We start from the raw sequence: 15,945 nt of genomic DNA, 5'->3' as shown, positions 1-15,945 counted from the left end.
CCATTTCGCCAGAACTGTTAACCTCACACGGGAACCCGGTTAATCATTTTGTCACCATTCTTAGTGGCAGTGGCTGGTATGCACACCTGTCGCCCCAAGGCTGGTTGGCTCAGACCGCCACTAACTGTTATTTGTTAAGTATCTGCTTCCCCGTAGCCATCAGCAGCTGTCACGGCCATTGCTGAGGTTGATAAACGCTAGGCCATAATCACCATGATTAATTTTCACTCATGACTTTCATGCTCCTATTATTTAATAATGTGTTTTACTGGTAGGAAACAGCTGAACCCAGGGAAAAGTCTGTCATGCTTCAGATAAAGGACTGATGATCCCAATGGTAGTAAAAATACCCTTTTTCAAAAAAAAAAAAGATCAAGTACTTAGGGAACTGTTCTACTCTAATTATTAAGGACTTAAAGATGCATATAGCCATAAAACAAACTATAATGGCTGACTTGATATTGCTGATGAAAAAAATTCCTGAGCCCAGATCAGAATATTAGAATAAGGAAATACTGTTTTTGGATGAACAGTTGATGGCCCAGTAGACCCCTGTATTACTGAATTAGTTGGCTCTTGAGAAAGCAGTTGAGCAATGATCAGAAACCTCAGCACAATAAACAGTGATCTATTCTAGATCAGCAGCTGTAAACTTCAGCTATACATCAAAATCACAGGACAGGGGCCATATAACAAATATGGACACCCAGGCCCCAGCTCAGAGATTCTGACGTAATTGGTTAGGGAGGCTCTAAGACCATAGTTTTTTTCAAAACTGCTCCCACACCCCCATCCTTACCCAGGTCTTTCTAATATGCAATCAGGCTAAAACCTCCTTTTCTAGATTACTTTCTAGCTTTTTATGATACTGAACTATGTTTATAATTGATATAGACAATACAGAGCAGCAGGTACACTTGTAAAATATTTACTTTATGTTAACTTATTCGAACCACTGTTCTCTGAACTTAATGGTTTAAAAAATTACAATTACTAAACAAATAACATCTACATAGTCTTTATATAAGTAAAAATCATAGGTATGTGTATAGATGAGGTTTAGATGAGCCATAAGATGGCCTTTTTATTTTTTGGTTAAGTTGTTTGTAAAAGCTTTGGAAGGAAATCATGGAATTTTCTATACAAAAATCTTTTTGAGGATAGAAATTAAGTAACTTCTCATTTTTGATAGGTTCTGGTTAGAACCCATGTCCCTGGATTCTCATCCTAATGTTCTTTCGAATATTTCTTTGATTTTAGTTTTTAAAACGTAAAGATTACTTTTTGGGAATAATAAAAGAAACCATTACCAATGATCAGGAACTTAAATAAACATTATAGGCAGTTTACAGAATACTTGTCAAGACTGTGGATTATGGAATCAGATAAACCAGAGCCTAAGCCTGACTTTAACATCTACCACCTATAAGACTTAAACTTTTCTGAACTTAACATCCTCATCAGGAAAATAAGGATATTAAAATATAGTAGCATGAGGGAGAAAAATGGATGAAGGCACATTTCTCTACTGGTCACATGGCATTAATTGCTTCTAACCCTGAAATCTAAAGTAAAGAGGTGAACCCAGATGTCTCTGTTAAGTGTGCTAATAAACAATAATGGCAAATATATATCTGATAAGGAGTTAGTATCCAAATATATAAGGAATTCATGTAATTCAAAAGGAAAAATAAAAAACAATCTGATTAAAAAATGGGCAGGGCAACTGAAGACATTTTTCCGAATAAGACATACACATGGCCAACAAGTACACACAAAGGTGCTCAGCATCACAGATGATTAGGGAAATGCAAATCAGAACCATAATGAGATATCATCTTACACCTGTTAGAATGGCTATCACCAAAAAGAGAAAAGATAACAAATCCTAACAAGGATGTTGAGAAAAGGGAGCCCTTGGGCACTGCTGGTGAGACTGTAAGCTGGTACGGCCACCACGGAAAGCAGTATGGACGGTCCTCAGGAGGCTAAAAACAGAACTACCACATGATCCGGCAATCCCACTTCTGGGTGTATGTCCAAAGAAGATGAAATCACTCTCTCAAAGAGATATCTGCATTCCCATGTTCACTGCAGCATTATTTATAATAGCTGAGACATGGAAACAACCTAAGTATTCATCAATGGATAAATGAATAAAGAAAATGTGGTGTGTGTACACAGTGGAATATTATTCAGCCATAAAAGGGAAATGCTGCCATGTATGACAACATGGATAGACCTTGAGGGCATTATGCAAAGTGAAATAAGCCGGAGAAAGACAAATACTGTATGACCTCATTTATATGTGGAATCTGGAAACATTCAACTAAGGAACAAATTAGAATGGCTGCTGTAAGAGGCTGAGGAGTGGGGGAAGTATTGGTGGAAGGATACAACCTTTTAGTCATAAGATGAATAATCTCTGAGGATTTAATGTACAGCACGGTGACTGTAGTGAACAATACTGTATTGTACACTTGTAAGCTGCTCTGAGAGTACAATTTTAATGTTCTGACCACCACCACCACAAAATGGTAATTATGTGAGATGAAGAGTGCGTTAACTAACCAATATATACATGTATCAGCTCTTCACGTTGTACTCTATAAACTTACATCAATTATTTCTCAATAAAAATGGAAAACAAACCAGAAAAGAAAATACCCTTTTCCCCTTAAATCTGACTTTCAATCATCAGATTCTGTCTATAATGATGTTCTTTGGGTTCATTTGGTGAAGTGCTATTAAAATGTCATCTTTTTAGGATTTTAATAATGTATTCTTCCTTTTGGATGAACTCCAAACTGGCTGGTTTTCTGTCAGATACTGACTTGTGTTATAATGGTCCTTCTGAAATGAAACAGCTATTATAGCGGATGGGGTGGGGAGGTGGGAGAAGGCCAGGGATTCTGGAATAGCTGCTCTTTCCTCTAGCTGCATGATTAACACACTTCTACAACCATTTATTGAAAGTCCTATTTTAAAGAAAATGCTTAATCTTATGCATAATGTAGGGGGGGACACGGAGAAGGCAGTGTAACACAGAGAAGACAAGTAGTGATTCTATATAGCATCTTACTAAGGACTGTAATGGAGTTTGTGGGGGGGGACTTGATAATAGGGGGAGTCTAGTAACCATAATGTTGCTCATATAATTGTACATTAATGATACCAAAAAAAAAAAAAAAGAAAATGCTTAATCTTGCCTGCAAGAAAGTGTGGCTCTGGAGCTGAGGGCTGCTGCACCCAAGGTGTCCTGCCTGGGGGGCTTCGGGAGGCAAGGGCCTAGGCCAGAGCCCAGTCTCCCTGGGAGGCCGTGCAGTCAGGAGGAGGAAGGCTGACGGTCAGTGGAGCAGTTTTTCTTCACAGCTGATGGCTACATTCTGTGCACACGCCATTTCCAGTGGGCTGTGCTCGCGGGTCTGTATGTTTTTAACGTAACATCCTTGCTGTAAAGCTATAAGCCCAGCAGGTTACACACCTTGGTCTTACTTTCACAAAACCTTGACTTTATATTGTGTTTAATTTTTGTCTAGGATTTAGTACCTGGAGTGTCTGACGCATCCACTGTGACTTGATGGTCCCTGTCCTCCACTCTGTCTCCACTCTCACTAGAGCTGCGACCTTCAATATGTCAGTCACTGGCCACATGGGGATGTATAACTTGAATTTAAGTTAACTAAAATTAAACTTAAAACTCAGTTCATCCATTTCAATAGCCACATTCTAAATGCTGAAATAACCATGAAGCACAGAGCAGGTACAGAACATTTCCATCTAAGCAGAGTTATCTGTGCTAGAATATCAGCTCCGACAGGTAAGGGACACTGCTTTATTCTGCATTACTGGTGCCTAGACAGGGCCCGGCGCATGACAGTCAATATCTGCTCAATGAATAAATTTGTTTTAAAATTTTGGTAGCCAATATGGTTCTGTGTTATCAGTTGCCTTGTGAGACATCAAGCTTCAGGGCATTTTCTTTGACTAGAACTAGACTCCAATTGAATGGACCCCACCAACTTCCCCCCCATGAAGAGCTCTGTGACCTGCATGAATTGAAGCCACATTCCTTCACTAAGAAGTGTCACCCCTCAGACAAACGGCCCCATCTCTCCATGCCCTACCTTCTTCCTCAGACCTCGTCTCCACCAGCAATGCTCTCCTTCCTCTGCTGGAGGCACACTGGCTGTCTGGCTGTCCCATGAGCACACCGTGCGGATCCTGACCTCCGGGCATTCAGGGCCCCTTCCCTTAGGCAAGTGCCTCACATATGTCAGTGTCACACGATGACACAGAAAGCATATTGGGTGTTGGGGACGTAAAGTTCCACTAAAGACAAGCTGGGGTTCCTCTGATGGTGCAGACACAGAAGAACACGTCACTTTGTAAACTCTGCATGACGCATGAGCCAGGTGGAGGGGCTTGGCTGCAATACTGTTTTCACTGCAGAAAATAGCCAAGGAACTGAGCTGCTTCAGCTCCTACGACATCAGCTGAGCCGGGCCCGCCACTGCTCCAAAGACGTGCTCAGGACAGCCACGTGACGGTGAAGGCAGGTGGGGCTTGTGTGTCGTCAAGGGTCAGAGAGGCCCAGAAGCCAGGCAGCAGTTCCACGATTTCTGAACAATTGTTTGCCCTTTCTGGGCTGTGACTGTGCATACAATATTTTATGGCATCTGTTACGTATGCCATTGAAAAGTATCTGTGTGGCGAAAAAGAGGTGGTTTGAAACGAGGTCTGCCATACAGCACTGACATTTTTATCCGATGCTTGCAGCTCACTGAGTGGCCTCGCTGCCCCTGGGAACCCACGGGGCTGCGGGCCACAGACCGAACCTTCTGAGCTGAGATCTCCGCACAGCACCACAGCAGTCTGCACTTTCCAAATCTATGTTGAGCCATTTCAGAGAAAACATTCAATTTTATTTTGAAATCTTGGTTTTGGGCTTTTAAGGGTAAGGTTTAGGATTAGCAGCACACAATAGAAGGCACTATTAACAGCGAGACTTCAGCTCATCTGGGAGAGGCGCCTGTGGTTCGTGGTGGCATGGCCCCCCCTCCCCACCCTGAAACTCGGGTCTGCCATTTTCCTCTCCTGGCTGCTGCTCCCCGGAGCCCGCAGCAAGGGCCAATGACAGAGGCTTTTCTGAGTCCCCATCACCTGCCCCCACTTCCACGGGCCTTCTGCCCAGTCTCTTTCTTCCCTTTCACTCATTTCTCTGGTTTCCTTCCCTTGGATTTATCCTGCTGAGTTTAAGGACTCTTGTGGAGTTAGGAATCATCTACTAACACTTTGACCCTAGACCAGGGACCCACAGAGGGTGGGAAACTCCCAGCTACGTGAAAAAATGTGGCAGCTGAATACGACTTGCCTTGGCTGCCTCTGGAGTGTGCGAGCCTGTCAGCCGTGGCCCCCTGGAGCTCAGAGCTGTCAGGCCCAGGTGGGGAGGGTGAACAGGGGTGGGCTGGGTGCTGAGTGAGGGGCACGCGGGGGCTGACGATGGCACGCAGGGAATCGGTCAAAGCTGCGGTTTCTCTTTTTCCCACTATAGTTTGACAGGGCCATTTAACCATCTCTATAATTCCCAACATTTTGGACTTAAACAATCTGTCTTTGTCTTTACCCATTTGGAAATTCCTGATTACCTAGGAACACAGATACCCTGTGAGGGCTGCTGTCCTTAAAAAGTTGAAATAGCCTATCTGATCTGAGTTTCTGGTCAAAACCTGAAGTGGGTGGGGAACAGGAGCCTTCCTATTAACAGCCACCATGAATTACAGTGGGCCTCAGTTGGGAAAATCTAAGGTTTCACCACCCTTTGCTGAGCTGATGTAGAGAAATGCCTGTGTGTGTTCAGCCAAGTGTCCCGCCTGCCCCTGCTGTTCCTAACCGTTGATCTTTACAGCACGTGGAGGCAGTCGCTGCTTCCATATAAAGCCTGTAACAGATTCCACGCCCATGTTTCCATTACCCGCTTTCCATCTCCAGGGAGTATGAAGAGAGACAAAGAGAAAAAGAACAGAGGGCAGACAGCTCTGTGTGGTCCGATGACTGTGTGACCTTGCCAGGCAGTGAGCTTGCTGAGCTGTGCATGTCACACATGTGTGCGGGTGGTTTAGGACTCAGCAGTTTGGACTCTCCTGTGCCTGCATGACAGAGTTCCCCTGAAATACAGGCCTTCCCAAACAGTAAAGTCGGACCTCATTTCTTACGCATGTTTTTAACCACTGCGCCCCTAAATAGAGGGTGGGAGTGCTGGCTAGGGAGCTCCCCCAGCCAGGTGCCGTTTTCCTCCTGCCCCAGAGAAGCCCCTTTGCACAGGCTGACACAGGCCAACAGGAGTACAAACGCACAGGGACAATGTACTGGAGAAAGAAGTCATCTAGGGGTCCCCAGACTCACGTTTTCTGCTGGACCCCCACCCCAGAGCCCCATCACCAACCTCCTCCCATGCAAGCCAGAGGCTGGGGGCTGGTCGGCCCTCTGCTCTTTCCCACCCTGACCAGACCAGGGCTGGAGAGCTCACGGACAGCTGGGCCTCAGCCCGCGCATGCCCCTGCTGGCCTGCTGGAATTCTCTCTCCATGCGGCCGGGTGGCTCGGCCTGCGAGAACCCACCGCACGCCACTTAGGGGCGGGCATCCGGTGCAGCAGGCTCTACACAGAGCTTATTCATTTGGTAACATGAGGATTCATTTGGGGTTGGAATCCATAGTACATTTGTGATTTCTGCTTAGAGTCCAAAAGTTATCCAGTAACATACAGTTTCTGCTGTTGGCTGTCACCATGGTGAGGAGCAAATGAACTCTACCCCATGTCCATATAAGGCTGAGCTAGCCAGGGGCTTGGGAGGAGAGCGTCACCAGCACTGGCTCGCCACTACGGGGCACCACGTGGACAGTATATAGCAAGGGACCCAGGGGACGCTGTGGGAAAGACCCAGGCACACAGCTCTCTGGGCAGCAAAGTCCGTCCAACTGCTCTTTTTATTTCTTACATTGCTTTTAAAAAATAGCACCAATCTAAATGTAGGGCATAAATAGCCCTGCTTTCTACAGGAAAACATTTGGGTTAATTTGTTAATTAACAAATACACCAGGTTTGTACAAATGAAATAGGTCCTAAATTTTAATGATGATTTAATGCAGTATATTCAGCTGTCCTAACAACAAATATCTTCATTAATATACAAGGCTTATACCCTCTAGAAAATGATGGTTTGATTTATCAAAATTGATCTCAAGTTTTTTTTCTTACCTTTTACCATTAGCCATTTCTCTCATCTTATTGACTAATATTCAATGATTAATGTTCAACATCGGAATGAGCTGGTGGCCTTGGGCGCTCGCTGCTCAGACAGCCCCACCTGACCCGTGTGGCTATGTCACAGCATAGGCTGGTGCAGGTTCGCGACCGCAGGGAGTGTCACGCAGCCCAAAGTGCGAACACCGCGTTTTCAGCCGTCCAAACACCCGGCTGTGGATCCCCTGGGCCAGCCCCAAACGGGACCTGCAGCTCTGTCTCTTGAACAAATTACTCTGACAATTGCCAATCTCAGCTCCAATGGACCAACGCCAATGACCTGTCTGCAGAACCAGAGGAAAGCCAAGCCCACACTGGGTTCTGCCTTACTCAGGTTAATCGACGTAACCAGAGGCACCAACTTATCTACTTTACTTGACAGTGTATAAGAACAGATTCAAGGGATTTTCTTAAGTATGGTGGGAATAAAGGATTTCCTAAGAATGATGGGAAATAAAAAGTTCTCAATGCCTGTATCATAAACTTGCTAAATTAGAAAGACCTAGGGACCCTGAGAAGCCTCTCTTCTCATCGCCTCTTTGAGATGAGCTTTGGCATTGTGTACAAGTCACTGTCATGCAGTGGGTTATATATTAAAATAATCAGAATGCGCTATTTTTGCTGAAGAACACAATTCTTGTACAGGCACTATGGGAAATGTCAGTATATTGGTTCTGCAGTAAATAATGGCAGAAAGTGAGAAAATAGACCCAGTAACCTCTACTCTGCTCGGCTGATCACACGGAGAGAAATGGGCCACCCCTTGGGAGTCAGACCCCCCTGACACAGGCACGGGTGATGGAGGTCTGCACACTGCTCACGTGTCCTCCCTAAGCCCATGCAAGGCTCAGCCAGCCCAGCGCTTGGGGAGGGCCGAGCTCTGCCATCAGCACTGTCCTCACCGCTCTGAGGCTTTGCTGGGCACACCTACAGCAAGACCCCAGGGGGGGGTTTAAATCTCATAAAATGCCTTCCACATATTTAAAAAATATTCACCCATCTTAAATGCTGAAAAATGATCTTCAACTAGCAATTCCTGAAGCATAAAGACCGGACTCCAACAGGGACCCCTCGCTAGAGCACCGGCAAGGAGCTGTTCTGGGAACCGCGGCTCCTGAACCGCACGCACGCGGAGGAGGAAGCGTCCCTCCAGCGGCCAGGAGCCCCCTCGGGTGTGCTCTTTGCCACGGAAGGAATGACTCGTCACATGTTCGTAAATAAGGTCCCCACATTTATTGAGGGGTTCCTATCATGAATCCACCCATTTGGCTTTTGGAGGGGACTCCAGGAGGGGACGACTATGGTGTAGCACCCAGGTGCAGAGGCCACGCTCCAAAGGGACGTTTCTTCGTGGGACTAAGTTAGGGCTGCTTTGAAAACTGACTTCAGGATTTCTGGGGGAAACTCATCCAGAACACCCGCCGACTGTGATAATTTTCAATTCCACAATGACTGGGCAACGCAGGCAAGGATTCCCGACGGCCTCTCACAGCCGGCCTTGGGCAGGCATGAGTCCTAGAGGGAGGGGCATGACTCCGAGGCAGGAAGATTCAAGAGACTGCGCCACGAGACGGAATACCGCCCCCACCGCCATGCACGAAAGTGGGCTTCAACGTACAAATGCCAGCAACAGCTTTTAAGGTCGGTCGTGCGAGACCCGGGCTTCAGCTTCCCCGGCAACAGAACGGAAGGCCAGTCACTGTGACTGAACGTATCGACCCCGATCAGGTCCACGTTTCAGATTCCGCCAGCGGTCCTGGTCCTAACACGGGGTGCCCCTTCTCCTGTTTATGACATGGGCTACATCCAGGACATTACGGGTACGGGCAGAAGGACTAAGTTACAATGATGCTTGGCAGTACAATGCTGTCCCCTCTGGTCTGAGTATCTATACTGGAGTATAAATGAACCCTGTTCTCCTTATGGAATAGTTCTACAAAATACATGTTTATGCATCATATCAAAGTAGAAAACATATGTACATATATGTGATTATATTATACGTATACATACACAGACACATGTATTCCTAACAACAAACAAGAGAAAAAATGTGTAAGAAAGTTACCACTGTTCTTAGTTTGCTAGGAAATAGGAAAGTGGTAAAAATGGGCCCAATTTCGCATCACATTACTGTTTGCTCCCGTGTGAAGAACGCGCCTGGGAAAGCAGGCCATGTCACTGCCAGCACTTTGAGGCACTGCTGATGAAGCCGGCAGCATGGGGGTGCAGCCTATGGCTGCGCTCGGACTTACCCGCCCTCCTTTCTCCGGGTAGCACTGGCAGCCCCCGCTGCAGTCTCTCCCTCCGCAGGGCACGTCAAACTTCTTCACACCCTGCAGATACAAACACGAGGCAGAGGGGTTAGTAAGACGCTGCCGCACGTCGTCTGGAGAGAGTCCTTCCTAACTGCTCATTCAGAACCGACTTTTATTTGCAGAGCAGCTTTGAGGCCACAGTCAAAGGTGCAGAGATTTCCCCGTGAACCCCTGTCCCCTGCCCCATCAGCAACCCCCAACCCCCCAATGGTGCATTTCTTGCAGCAGATGAGCTCACACTCACATGTCACCATCACACAGCGACCCTGCACCTTCTACGGTAAAGAAGCCTTTTAAAAATCCCTACTGAGTGCTAGATGCCAAGCTAGGTCCTGGGGTTCGGAAGTCAAGGAGAACAATCCTGAATCCAGAGATCTGCAGGACTCTGAGTTAAGTGTGACCTGGACCCACTGGGGGGCCGTCCTGGAGGAGGCGGTACTGTAGGAGCGTGGACAGGGTCAGGGTGAAGGTGTGGGGCAGCCCTGGGCCCTCAAACCACACGGATCGGGACCCGGGGGGATGGGAGGGGCTGGAGGGGGAGGGGCTCCCACGAGGAGGCGGCACCTGCCAGACGTTGGGTAGGACAGACCCCACCTCCAAGGGGGGTGCAGCCCCGGGGACGCCTGCTGAGGGCCCCTTCCTTCCCTCCACACCGAGGAGTGCCGTGGGCCAGGAGGCCTTCGGAGGCACTGATCTGCTCGGGTTGGGCGGCACCGCCCAGGTCTGCAGGACTTGAGCTGAAACGCGCTAATGAATCCGGAGCAGGCCTGAGATGGTCCTCCGGGTGGACAGCTCCCCTGGGAACCAGGTATGGGGCTCCGCCTCAGCACTCCTGTGCAACACAGACGTGGAGGCTGATGACGTCCAGACTGTCCACAGGGCTGGACGCTCAGGGGAAGCGGAAAACACTGACTCTCTTGTCTGCCCTCTCCCATCCGCCCGGCCTCGGCCCTGCCTCCCCAAACCCCACAGGCCAGTCACGGCAGCTGCTCAGGGCTCGTCACCGGCCAGACCACCTCCCCCTTGGGGGCCTGGGCAGGGAGAGGTTCTGCTGCGCACTCAGCCCAACTGACCCCAGACAACAGAGCCCTTCAACCCCGCGCAAAGCTGCATTTCCCCACGGCTGCTCCCTCCCTCCTGAGGGAAGCCCCGGTGACTGATCAGGGTGGTCACTAGGGGACTCCCTCCGTGAGTCTTTCCACTTTTCATGCTGGCCGGTCAGCCAGAATCTTCCCTGTTGCCAGCACGGTGCCTGATGTTCATGTGCAGAAGGCACTCCCGGGCCAGGTCTGCAGGTCGGCCAGCCCAGCCTTCCTGGGCAGTTTGGGGCTCTGGGCTCCCTTCGGCCGCATGACCACTCTGCTCTTTCTGTCGAGATGATAGATTCCTATCGCTGATAATTTTCTACTAGAGAGGATTCACTGGAGCTTCACATTTCTTGTGCTCTTATAATTCTGTGTCTAATCTACTGTCTCATGCCTCAGTCACCACTCTGAAGAATTAAAAAAAAAAATGCCTGAAAATCTCAAACCCTTTAAAGAAGTGCCTGGGGCACCTCTGGAATCTCTTGGGTATCTATCTCCTCGCCCTGAGTGAGCTAATGGGAGAGCTGAGTTCCACAGTGTAAAAGTAAACATATACAGAATCCTTTCACGTCCCCAAAATATGATTTTAGGTATTTGCCACTTTTTTATGGTTTCAATGTTTATCTACAGCGGGGCTCATTTTTAAATTCCATGATTTTGGATATTTGGTTTTTATAAATGGAGCTCCACATGAGGTCCTCAGTTTTCTGGGTTACCCTTAACACCAAAGAGAGAAATCTAGTTACACTTGTATTTTGTGTAACTGTGACATGAATGGGTGGCTTGGCAGGTGTCCCTAGTTCACATGATAACTCATTTGCCAGCTGTCTGGAAAGGGTAGGGGTCTCCCTGTCTAAAGGGTAAAACATAAACTCACATGCTGCATCTGGCATTTCACAGGCTGCTTTTAATTTTGATTTTAAAGCCACTTGCCAAATCCTTGTATATAAATCAGCAGTTGAAATGGTTTCAAATTGATCTAATGGATTTGCTATTCTAGGCTTAGGAGATAAACTAGATTTGGTTATAGAAATGACTTTGTCATAACCCACTCAATATTTAATACTGCTTTTTTCCTTTTGGAAGTTGGACTCATAGGTCCAATAACTCCCAGTCTTAACAATTTTAACACATGTGCCAATGGCTCAGATACCGTCTCAGGAGGTGAGGACTATGTCATGGAGAGAGGCCTTCCTATAAGCTACAGCCGATTTCCATCATGGAGACTTCAGCCCCATGTGTGCTTGTGTGTGTGTGTGTGTGTGTGTGTGTGTGAGAGAGAGAGAGAGAGAGAGAGAGAGATGCGATACGGGGTGTGTGTGTGTGTGTGTGTGTCTTCCCCATTAGCAGCTCATATCTTACGCACACAGAGGGACTCTCACGATCCCCACACCTTCGAGAGGCCCAGCCCCGTAGGCCGGAATGTCAGAGCTCCAGGATGAATGGAGTGTTTGCCTGACTGGGGCGGGGTGTGTATTTCCAGACATCCTCAGAGACTGAACAAGTCTCAGACCTGAGCCTGGTAACATTCTCAAGACACAAACACCCTCCTGAGGACCGGCTGAGGAGTGTGTGAACTGGCTCACGGGGCCCCACATTTGTGTCCCAGCCCCACCTCCTGAACAGAAGAACCCAGCCACGGCCATGCTCCAAGCTCAAGTTTACCCTCGATGTTACTGCTCAACACAACCCAGACACAAACCATGACCCTTCTTGCCAACTCCTAATATGGACAACAGTTTCCTTCCACCCTCTGTCCACCTCCAGAGTCTGCCCACCCCCTCGAAGATGCCAAGCAGGCCCCAGTCCAGACCACTGAGCCTCCAAGACAGCATGTTTTCCACCTGCAGGATCCACACTTTCTCAGACACATCAGCTACATTCTCCATTAGCTTCTATTTCAAGCTGGAATTCTCCTCGGCCGCACTCTGCAGAGAGTGCTTCCACACCCGGCTCTCCCCGGCCCCGCAGGTGGGCCTGGCCACTGTGCTGGCCGTGACACACCTGCCGAGGACGTGCAGTTCCCAGGGCTGGGAGGCTCTTGCAGACCCTGCCAACGTGTGGAAGGGGCCCACTGCCATGGATCTCGCTGCATCCATTCACCTGAGCGGGCCAAACTCCTGTGATCGTGTGGGAATCCCTTATCCCAGGGCTAGGGAAGGGCTTGTGGCCAACTGGGACCAATTATGTGGAAGACCAATCATGCCATGAAAACTGGGGAGGGCTGCCAGCCCTGGAGAAGGCTTGAAGCTAATGTGCATGAATCCTTATGTCTTCACGTTCACAGAGAAACTGCTCTCACACAATTCCTAGCAAACACGACAGCTGCAAGGGGTCTTGGTGATAATTCACCATCCTGTCATTCTGCAAACTCACATATTCACTCATTCTTTATGGAAGGTACTCTGGCCCAGGCACTGTGCTGGGCCATGGGCACAAGGAGAGAAACAGATCATATAAACAAGTCAACAAGACAATTAAGTAAATCAGCAATTAAATCTACATAATTTAAATTAGAGTGAGTGCCATGCACAGGAGGGTGGGATGAGACGGCACTGTCTCGGCCCGGCCCCGGCCCCAGGCGATGCTGGCTCCTGCTGCAGAGGGCCCACAGCCCACGGTCAGCCCAGGGGACAGAGAGCCGCTAGCCGCCAGGCCCAGGAAAGCAACCCCGGATGACTGCCACCAGGGGATCAAATGCATCTGGGGGTGCAGTGAATCTGAGCCCCTTCCTCTTATGGAAGAGGGCGTCCCTCAGGATGCCCCAACCTTGCCGTACCAAAACCTGCAGCTCAGTATGTGCTTTAACCCACTCTGTGGTCCAAGACGAAGGCAGTCTGCAGGCCTGGGGCATCCGCAGTGCTCCTGGCTTGACGGAAGCCGTTTCGATTGCTATCAAGACATGTGACCACTTCAAACTGTAGACCGAGTCAGGTGGGGGCTGATCACGGACCCGTCAGCAGCCGAGGGCCTGCGGGTGCTTCCATCTTGCCCCACCAAACCAGAGGCCAGGCCCCACTAGACCCGCTCTGCTCCTTCCAGAAAAGGCAGAGGTGGCGAGGAGCATGGGGGAGCCGCCGGGGATGCAGGGAGAGGGATAGCAGTGCTGGGGTCACTGCGCACTCCTGACACCCTAAAACGTGTCATGGAACCAACAGGCATTGTTTTGGAAAATTAATGTGACTTCTGAGTTTTGGTAAATAAGGCAGAAAGCAGCTTAAACATTGGAAATGTAACAGACTGGGAACATCTGTGAGCTGCTGTAGGAAGAGAGGAAGGGTGGGTAATTCACACAAAACAACAAGCAGGAACGAAATCCACAGAGCAAGGCAGGAGAAGCGCGGGCAGAGCCGTGGGCACGCGCGAGTGCGTGCTGAAGGCCGCGAGCACCCAGGCCGAGGGAGCCGGGCACCTCCAAATCACCCGAGACACGGTCGCCACGGCAGTGAGGGCGCTGCTGAGCTTCTGATCAATCCAAGTGCCCCCAATATTTTAGCTCTTTTTTCTTTCCAAACATCCTTTTTCACTCTTCTCTTTTGCTGACTTTTATCCTTTCCCGATTTGGTAGCCAGCCTTGCTGTGCTAATTAGAAATTCTAGGAACTGGGAAGACCTGGATTGCTGAAGAGCCAAGCGGCGATGTGAAAGCATAGATACATTTCCTAGAAACCCTGCATCAATCATGCTCAAAAGGAATGCACAGACATTGTTTCCTGGGGCAAAGTGGAGATCTCGGGGTAAGAGAATTCTTGGCTAGCTTTTTATGGGAATTGCTTTCCAAATGGGAATTCCTTTCTTTGAAGCCTTATCTACATCTTGGCATCACACTTAGGAAGATTCAAAAAACCCATATATTTGCATGGGCACTGAGTTCACCCTGGGCACATCCAAATTGCCCTACATGCTCTACACTCCTTGTGAGCCTCTTGTCTCTGGGAGAACAGAAGTCACAGACTCGTCTAAGAAAGCCACGTTCTCGCTTCATGAAATAGGCACCTATCGGGCTCAAGTAGAGAATTTCTTGCCTTCAGCCACCGGCTCTCTGGCTGCTGGGAGACTCTGCCCTGCGACCTACAACGGATGCTGCAGAGCAGGGCTGGAGCTCTGCCACAGGGGCTGCGGAGGGAGGGGGGCACCCAGACCCACGAGAGGTGGCCGCCTCTTACTGGAGCGGTGTCCTGGTGCCAGGGAAAGAGCGCCACGCTGCCTCGCTGGGGACCATGCGGCGGAGGGCAGGGCCTTCCCTCTGCCACCCAGTGAAGGGAGGGGCTCCTCCATGTAGCTGCCTGGGGAGGGGCCCCTTCTCCAAATGTCGAGAAAACTGCTCATTGTCACTTCTTCCAGGGACAGATTTGTCTTTATATTTGACATTTAAAAATAGGTTTCAATAACAACTTGAATGCCAGAAAATAAAACACAGAAGATTTAGACTCTTGAACCATTTCTGTAGCTACCAGTGTGACCCCCGTGTACACTGGGGGAGCAAATCCGTGGCCATGCACCCAGCTTTCTGCAGCGGAGTATGGTTTAGAGTGGAGGCAACACATGCAAGTAGAAGAAAAAATGCTCACCCTTGTTCTCAACTTGCACATAAGAAATGAGTATTAAGTAAACTCATACATGAAGATGCAAGAACAAACCTCATTTGTCTTAAAACAAAGAATATTTTGTCCTCTGCATGTTTCAAGAAACTGTGTGTCCAAGAAAGACTTTTGAAGACAATATACCTCCAGCCAAAAAGAGCATGTCTCTGTAGGGAATTCACAGATATTTCACTACTGGATTGCCCCCAGCATCCAGCCTGCGCTTCCTGTACGGAGGGATCCTGAATAACCCTTTCTAACTGACATAAAAGACAAACATTTCTTACTGTAAAAAAAGTAACCATCATTTACATTTAAGGTAAAAAAAAGTCTACACAAGTCCAGTCAAGCTGGCGTTCTTAGAATTATCCTTTTAATCCAAAAAGAGGCCAACAAAGAAGAAAGCCAACTTGGGAACAAGGCTCCCAGTAAGATTCTATTAGTTAATCCAAACAGGAAATATAAGCCATTTCCGCACATGCAGCTTTAGAAATTAAGGAAATCATTCCAACATAGTATTAGCGAGGCAAAGTATACGGCAGAGGAAATGCAGACCACAGCCCTCCACACAGAACAAAACCCTTCTTCCCAATCAACTGGGTGGGAAATCCAGCTAGTTGCTTTGTTTAAAGCATTTCGAGGGCACCCAGAATAAA

At 48.4% G+C, this 15,945-nt stretch overlaps 1 protein-coding gene across 1 annotated transcript in view; it reads right to left on the bottom strand.

The window, feature by feature from the left end:
* The window catches only part of COL4A2 (collagen type IV alpha 2 chain), a 157,857-nt gene that overhangs the window by 108,605 nt on the left and 33,307 nt on the right, over positions 1–15,945 (bottom strand). Inside the window, exon 4 of the mRNA XM_036893619.2 lies at positions 9,560–9,640. Coding sequence (XP_036749514.2) covers positions 9,560–9,640 — 81 coding nt within the window. The remainder of the gene's footprint in view (positions 1–9,559; positions 9,641–15,945) is intronic.

The sequence above is a fragment of the Manis pentadactyla genome, chromosome 17 (genome assembly GCF_030020395.1).
Source record: "Manis pentadactyla isolate mManPen7 chromosome 17, mManPen7.hap1, whole genome shotgun sequence".
Lineage (NCBI taxonomy): Eukaryota > Metazoa > Chordata > Mammalia > Pholidota > Manidae > Manis > Manis pentadactyla.
This window is presented reverse-complemented; position numbering and strand designations above follow the sequence as displayed.